This window comes from Miniopterus natalensis, chromosome 2, assembly GCF_054644295.1.
Source record: "Miniopterus natalensis isolate mMinNat1 chromosome 2, mMinNat1.hap1, whole genome shotgun sequence".
Classification (NCBI taxonomy): domain Eukaryota; kingdom Metazoa; phylum Chordata; class Mammalia; order Chiroptera; family Miniopteridae; genus Miniopterus; species Miniopterus natalensis.
The window spans coordinates 75,050,468-75,058,547 of NC_142082.1; the positions used below are offsets into that span (position 1 = coordinate 75,050,468).

Sequence of the window (8,080 nt, forward strand, 5' to 3'; positions counted from 1 at the left end):
TATTCTTTCTTCTTTTATGATATTCCATGACTCCTTCATTTATTGATTCCTTTCTGTTTAGAGAACTTTTTTCCTTCATTCTTTAAAGTAGGTCTACTGGCAACAAATCCTCTTAGTTATCCATCTCTTGATTTCACCTTCAGACTTAAAGGATAATTTTGCTGGATATAAAATTCTGGGTTGGTAGATCCTTTCCTTCGGCACTTAAAAGTGTTGTGCCACTTCCTTCTGTCTTCCATAGATTCTGATCAGAAATCTTCTGTCCAGTAGATTTAGACTGCAGTGTTGCAGGGCATTCATGTTAACATGGACACTAGGCCAAAAGCCTCCCAAGTTTGAGGCTTCAGCTTCAATCAAATAAATGAATGTATATTCTGCATCTTATAATTTTATCATGAAATATAATGGAGCATATAGTAAATAATTAGCTAATATTTTTTTGATTCACTTTTCAAAGAAAAGCTAGTATTTCTCCCCATTTCATTAAAACCTGGGAAAATGTAAGCAGTGAACAGGAAGTAACTTTTTGTGTCTTTTTTAATCCAGCATGGAGAGGAAACTTATGTCCTTGCCTGTACCCACCACCATATCAGAAATGGAACCCAATGGCACCTTGGGCAATAACAACAGCCACAGGAGCTGCACAACTGAAAGCTTCAAGAGGGATTTTTATCCTGTTGTGTACCTGATAATATTTGTCTGGGGAGCCTTGGGAAATGGCTTTTCCATATATGTTTTTCTGCAGCCTTATAAGAAGTCCACGTCTGTGAATATTTTCATGCTAAATCTCGCCATTTCTGATCTCTTGTTCATAACCACACTGCCCTTCAGGGTTGACTATTACCTCAGAGGCTCCCATTGGATATTTGGGGATCTGGCCTGCAGGATTGTGTCTTATTCCATGTATGTCAACATGTACAGCAGCATTTATTTCCTGACTGTGCTGAGCGTTATGCGCTACCTGGCAACTGTTCACCCCTTCCGGCTGCTCCACGTCACCAGCATCAGAAGTGCCTGGGTTCTGTGTGGGATCATATGGATCCTCATCATGGCTACGTCAGCAACACTTCTGAAGAATGGCTCTGAGCAGATGGGTAATGTCACAACATGCTTAGAGCTGAATTTCAATAAAATTGTTAAACTGCAGACCCTGAACTACGTCGCCTTAGTGGTGGGCTTCCTGCTGCCGTTCTGCACGCTCAGCATCTGTTACTTGCTGATTATCCGAGCCCTGTTGAAGGTCGAGGTCCCAGAATCGGGGCTGCGGGCCTCTCACAGGAAGGCGCTGACCACCATCATCATCGCCTTGATCATCTTCCTGCTGTGTTTCCTGCCCTACCACATACTGAGAACCTTCCACCTGATTGTGTGGGAAGTGGGTACGTGCACAGACAGGCTGCATAAAGCTGTGATCGTCACACTGGCCTTGGCGGCTGCTAACAGCTGCCTCAACCCTGTGCTTTATTATTTTGCTGGGGAGAATTTTAAGGACAGACTAAGGTCTGCATTCAGAAAAAGTCATTCACAGACAACAAAGTGCAGCTTTCCTGTTGCGTGTGGTTGAAAAAGGGAACGAAAATGTAAGAGATTATTAGGTGAGGCCTGTTCTCATATTCAGCTGTCCACTTTTGTTCCAACATAGTCTCCAATGACCATGTATTTACACCATTCCCAACAAAGGTCGATCCCCAACATTGACATCACCATGACTTGTTAATAAGGGCTACTTCGAAATTTTCATTAGGTGTGTTTTCACTGATTGAGTCTAAATGAGGAAACTAGCAGGAACATTCTTTACTAGAGTGTTGCAATCTAAAGTGTCAGACAAAGAAAGAATTCCAGGCACAGTAGGTGTTACCTTTCATCAGATTCTGTGCCAGGTGGCCCATCAAACAGTCTAAATTCTTAACTTTAAGATAACCTTAATTTCCCCAGCTTCTTCAATTCCTCTTCTTCAATACCCCTGAAATATAGCCAATTAACAAAGCTGCTGGAGACCCCAGAGCAGATAAGTAGCCTAAAGATTCAGGGAAAAGGCCTTGACTGTGAAGAGACAAGCTGTCCTCTAACAAAGCAAAGTTAGGGTCCCAAACAAGAACAGTGAGAGAAAAATGGGGAAGAAGAACTAGGGCATGAGAGAGCTGGCGAGAAGGAGTGGGCAGGAGGAACTTCACTTGGCAGTAGGAGAGCGATCTAGCCCACTGAAGGCAAGAAGTTTCCTTTTGCCAGGAGAAAGACCGAGGGCACTATGTAGAATAAGGGAGAAGAGTGATCAGCTTTACTCTTGAGATTTGGGTTCAGACTGACTTCACGGCAGTTCTCAGTCTTGCATGTTAACCCTTTGGGATGGGAGCCAGAATGGAGGAGGTGGCTCTGAGGATTTGGTTGGGTACTCAGAAACAGGATGGAGTGGAGGACAAGTTACAAAGGTGTGATATCCCTGAAATTCTATTAAAATTTTGGCAGAGCATAAGTAGGATGGCTTTCCTTTTGAAAGTGTAGAAAGGCTAAAGAGATTGCAATTACTACCATCACTGCCACTGTATGTCCAACAATTGAGTGCCTTTTTTATGCTGGGCAGACTGTGACAGGCACTTACATTCATTGATCCCATTTAACACTCACACCAAAGCCCTGTGTTTCCATTTTACAGATGAAAAAACTAAAGTTCAGGGAAATCAAGAAACTTGTTCAAGTTCACATAGCTCATAAGAGTTAAAAACCTCTGTGAATGATTGGCTGGATGCTTTCTGCACTGTTCCCCCTGAAAACCTCTAGGAAGATTAATTGAAAGTCAGAATAACAGTTCTCTTCTCCAATCAGGCACCTACCCCTCCTCACTTTCACAAGAAGACTGAAGATGGAGGTTTTCTTTTCTGATTTATTACCTCCAAGCAGAATTGAGGGTGGGAAGGTGGTGGTGTTCTGCAGCTTGGGAGGGACTAAGTGAAAGCCTTTACGGTAAACAAGAGCACCAGAGCCCTTCCCTTACTCAGCTGCCAGAATGATGACAAACTCATATCCTGTCAAGATGGGAGCCTGGAGGATCTTCCTATGGAAAAACTTCTCACCTCAGGAAAAAAGACCAACATATAAAAACTGTTGGGGATTTCCCAACACAGAAGTCAGGGCCTGCCCTACTGTCTAGAGTATCTATTAACATGTTAAAGACTCACTCTTAATTATGAACAATGACTACTACAGGTTGGCAAAAAAGGCCCAGACGTGGAAAACACCAACAAATAAATGAGAGGGTAGGTAGAGATATTTTTAGTATGAGAGGTTTCAAAATTTTTATCACCCTTGCACTTTTGATCAGAAACCTACTAGAGGATGTGCTCTTCCAAAATAGCAGATTAAACCAAGATAGAGGAAAACATGGAATGTAGGAAACAAGGAATCCAACACAGGGGAAAGATGCGAAGAATTCCCAGGATGTTGGTATGAAGCAGAAAAACAAGAAATAAATTGGTTTGCACACATTGGAAGGATTTATGTTTTTCTTATAGAGCTTAGGATGAACTAGTGAAAATACATAGAAAAATAGCAAGTGAAAAAACAATGCAATTATTAAATACTAGGGAAAAAAACTTTTTTAAAGAAAGGAAATAGTATACTACAGGGTTTAGCTGTGAGTAATGTTTACATACAGAATAATGTAAATAGCAAAATATTATGATACAAACTTTTTTCAAGAAATGAAGGGAGAGGATTTGTATGTGGGTGAGAAGAGGTGTTAGAAATATAAGTCCTTATCTCCCATCACAGAGAATACATAGTAACTAAAGCTAGAGACTGATGACTAACTGTATAAAAATATTATTTAGCAATAGGAGCTAAAGCCCAGAAGAAACAGTGGAAAGAATTGCCAGAGATTACCTCTGGAGAGAAGATGCAGGTGAGAGGATAGGGTGGGAATGTCTCTTTTCCTCTTAAGAATTATTTAACTGTTTAACTTGCAAATGTGTATTGCTGAAATAAAATAAAAATTAAGTTAAAATTAAATGTTAATATTCAAATCAGTTCTTTGTTTTTTAAAAAACATGAGGAAGAAAAAAAGAAAGCCTACCAGAAATGGAAACTGAATGCTGACCGGAGCAAGAAAAGCAGACAGGGACTAGACTTGGGTTTGGAACCCTGAGGAATGCTCGCCCACCTCTGCCATGGAAGGGAGTCCACTCTTGGGGTGAGAGGTGTGACTTCCTCGGATCAGAGGTGATTTGATATGTCTGAATAGTTTTTAGTTGCAAGTTACAGAAAACCCAACTCCAAGTGGCTTAAATAATCATTATCTCACATAAATGAAACATAACAAAAGGAAGTTGGACTTCGGGCTCTATTCAACCAGGGTTCTGTGAGCCTCCCTCTCCAGGTATTGTCTTGGTTCCAAGGCCAAATGCTGTTTAAGGAAAAGGTGACTGAAACAGCTTGAGCATACATACTTTTTGTTTGTTTGTTTGTCAATATGTCTTCATTGATTTCAGAGAGAGGAAGGGAGAGGGGGAGAGGGAAATAGAAACATCAATGATGAGAGAATTATTGATTGATCAATTGCCTCCTGCACGCCCCCTACTGGGGATTGAGCCCGAAACCTAGTCACAGACCCTGACTGGAAACTGAACCTCGATCTCCTGGATCATAAGTCGATGCTCAACCTCTGAGCCAAGCTGGCTGGCTGGGCAAGGCTACATACTTTTTTGTATCCAGGAGAAGAAACAGGATATCTCCTGCCCAAATCAGCTAACAAAAGTCATGAGCTACTTTTCTTTTTTTTTCTTTTTTCTTTTTTGAGAGAGGGAGTGGAAAGGAGGGGGAGAGACAGAGAGACAGAAACATCAATGTGAGAATTGATTGGTTCCCTCCACTGCCAGTGATCAAGCCTGCAACTGAGGTATGTGCCCTTGACTGGAGTCGAACCCGTAACCCTTTAGGCCACAGGCCCTATGCTCTAACGACTTGGAAAACCGGCTAGGGCATGAGCTTCCTTTTAATAAGACCTACTCAGATCACACACTCAGCTCCTAAACTAAATCAGGAAAGAAAGGATTGCTCTGAGTGAGGATGACCTGAGTCTACAACTGCAGTTGAGGTTGGGATTAAATCATTGAACACTCACTGGGAAAAAAGTAAAATGGGGCTTGCAGAAGCCACATGTACTGCACTGCAATGAGGTGGAAAGAGAACTGCCAGTCAGCCAGGCATCTCTGCCAGGCATGGCTTGTCCCTAAGCAGCAGGCCCGCACTGAGGGTAGAAGGATGCTGTACTCGAGGAAAAGGGCATAGGGATTTTCAAATGACAACTAGAAATCTCAACAACTCTCCAAGGATAAGATACTCCAGATAAAGCTGGGAATAACAGAGCAACCAAGTCCCTTGGAATGAGCAGAAATGCAGGGGTTGTGATTTATTAGTGTCTTTAAGTCTATGGAGTGGGGGGAGAGCTTAATGACTTACTATTCCTTTTTTCAAGACTTTTTTCAGCCAGGGTGAAGCATCTCATTTTTTCATTTGGAGAAGAATGCTGTCATTGAGGAAGAAAACAAAATGGAACTTTTTATTTACCAAAGTGAAAGCCAAGGGCATCCAGGGTTTCAGATAGAGGTTCTTTGTTTGAGAGAGTAGGTATCCCCTCAAGCAAGTACATAAATTGTTCAATTGGGAGAAAGGATTTTTGTTGTGTAAACTTTAGTATAATTGTGATACTGGAACTATGCTCCAAATGATCAGTTCTCTATTTTAAATTTAATTAAGCTGATTTGCAATTTATTCTGAAGTAGAAATGATGTCAAACTGGCCAAAAACAGGTAAAGAGGGGGAGGTAGGCAAGGTGATGACTTTCTATAGAGAACTCGTCTTTCTTCCTAGAAAGAGCTTGAAAGTCAAGATCATATCAGGGAAGAATGGGGGTGAAAAGGGGGTAATCCAGGGAATATGGTGATTGGAGATTCTTCCTCTGAGGACATTTCATCCCCAAGTAGACAGAGGCAACTACTTAAGACTAATAAAAACCAAACGGAGAAATATAACAAGGGAGGACTTGTTAAAAAGTTAATGTGTATTTCGAAGCTCTCATAAATAAAAAGTATGGCACTGGCATAAAAATCCACAGAGAGATCAAAGAAACACAGCTTGAAAACAGAGGCTAAATTACATGGGGAGCTGGGAAGGTCTCAGAAGGGTCAGCTGTGTGATGTGCTGAGGAAATTGAATTCTAAGCCTGAGGACCTCCAGCTTCTCCCCCGTTCCTTGTCCCCAAAGATCCCTGCATTCTATGTGTGGTGGAAATAACTGGTCCTGATGGGTAATACTTTCAACAATAAAGATAAATTTTTTAAAAAAAGAAAGCTGCAGGCTTTGGTCAGTGGATCATTGTGGACAATGGCTGATGACCAGAGGGGCCTCCTTGATGTGCTGGCTCATGTAGGACCTCAGGACCTTTGCATAAACCTCAAATTAGGGAGGAAGTTTTATAACTCAAATTGGAGAACCCTTGCAATGACCAAGGCTGATTTTCCCATTAGCCTTGTGCAATGTGTACTTTAAATCTAATGTAAATTAATTTTCTTAAAATTAAACATGATGTTTTTTAAATTTCTATTTAGATTTTTTAATTGATTTTTAGAGAGAGCAGAAGGGAGAGGGAGAGAGAGAGAAACATAGATGTGAGAGAGAAACACAGATCTAGCCTGCAATCCAGCATGTGCCCTGGCTGAGGATCGAACCAGGAAGCTTTCAGTGCATAGGACGACACCCAGCTAACTAAACCACACTGGCCAGGTCTACATGATGTTTTTTGTATTCACGAGACCTTCACACAAACAAAAATGCGGGCATTAAAGAAGAAAAATAAAAGTGTTATCTCTCTTCTTACTCACTAGCCTGAGAAATAGAATATTACTAGTACCTCCACACTCCTTTATGTACCCCTGATCCTAGGGGGGGGGGGGGCATTAATTTTGTGTTAATTATTCTTTTAGCATATCAATGTATCCCCAAGCAAAATATTATTTAGTTTTTCCATGTTTTTTCCCTTTCTACAAATTGAATAATGTAGTAACTATTTTTTTCTATTCAGCTTTATCTTTTGAGATTCAGTCATGATATTGCTACTGGTATGAGTGTAACAAAATTTAATTATCCATACTTCCATAAGTCTGTGAAGACTTAGATGATTGTCAGGTTTTGGCTGTTAGAAACAGTGCTCCTATGAATATTCTCAGACACACTTTTCGTGTACACATGTAAAAACTTCTCCAGATTATATACTTTGGAATGTGTTTATGATCAACATTCCTAGGTAATACCCAACTCTCTTCCATACTGGTTTTACCAATTCATTCTCCTGAAAGTATTTGAGATGGTCAGACTTTTAACCTGTTAAACCCTGTTGGGTTTCAAGTGACTTTTCACTGTGGTTTTCATATTTCATGTGACTTTCAAATATTAAACTGAAGGAGTTAACTACCAATAACTTTTCACAAAAAGAAATTATAAAGGTTGTACATTTGGTAAAAGAAATAGGATAACAGATGGACAGTCTGAAATGCAAGAAGTAATAGTGAACAAAGATACAGATAAATATATGAGTAAATAAAAAATTCTAGGTTGATAGCTAAGTTGACTACCTTTTGTTTTTTTGTTATTGCTGCTGATAAATTCCCTTTCCAATTCCTTTGATAATAATAGCATTTATTAATGCTATACACTCTTCTGGGAAATGTGCGTGCATTTTTCACAATATAAGAAACTGAAAATGTTATTAATCATATTTTGTAAATGAATAAACTGAGTCATAGAGAGGAAAAGTAACTTGTCAAAAGGTAATTGCAAGTGGTAGAATCAGTATTGAAACTCAGCCAGGTAGTTCCAGAGGTCACGCTCTTACCAACCACACATGCCACTGTAATGCCTTACAGTCTTATCTACTGCATTACACTATGATGTGAGGCTGCTTCAGAAAAGAGCTCACTTTCCTCCTGGTGGGTCTTAAGATCTTCTCTTTGTCTTTCCTGTTCTGAAAAATTGCTATGATGTATTGAGGTAGAGATTTCTTTTTAATTCTGACTTGGATATAGCTGTG

At 40.2% G+C, this 8,080-nt stretch overlaps 1 protein-coding gene across 1 annotated transcript; it reads left to right on the plus strand.

Annotated features, from left to right (window-relative positions):
• The first annotated feature begins 546 nt into the window (after positions 1-546).
• CYSLTR2 (cysteinyl leukotriene receptor 2) lies at positions 547-1,564 on the plus strand. The gene has a single exon (XM_016205392.2). The coding sequence runs from the start codon at positions 548-550 to the stop codon at positions 1,562-1,564; it is 1,017 nt and encodes a 338-aa protein (XP_016060878.2). The 5' UTR covers position 547.
• The last annotated feature ends 6,516 nt before the right edge of the window (positions 1,565-8,080 follow it).

Bases quoted from the DNA above. Each gene is read 5' to 3' on its own strand.
- CYSLTR2 (XM_016205392.2), top strand. From the start codon at position 548: ATGGAGAGGAAACTTATGTCCTTGCCTGTACCCACCACCATATCAGAA.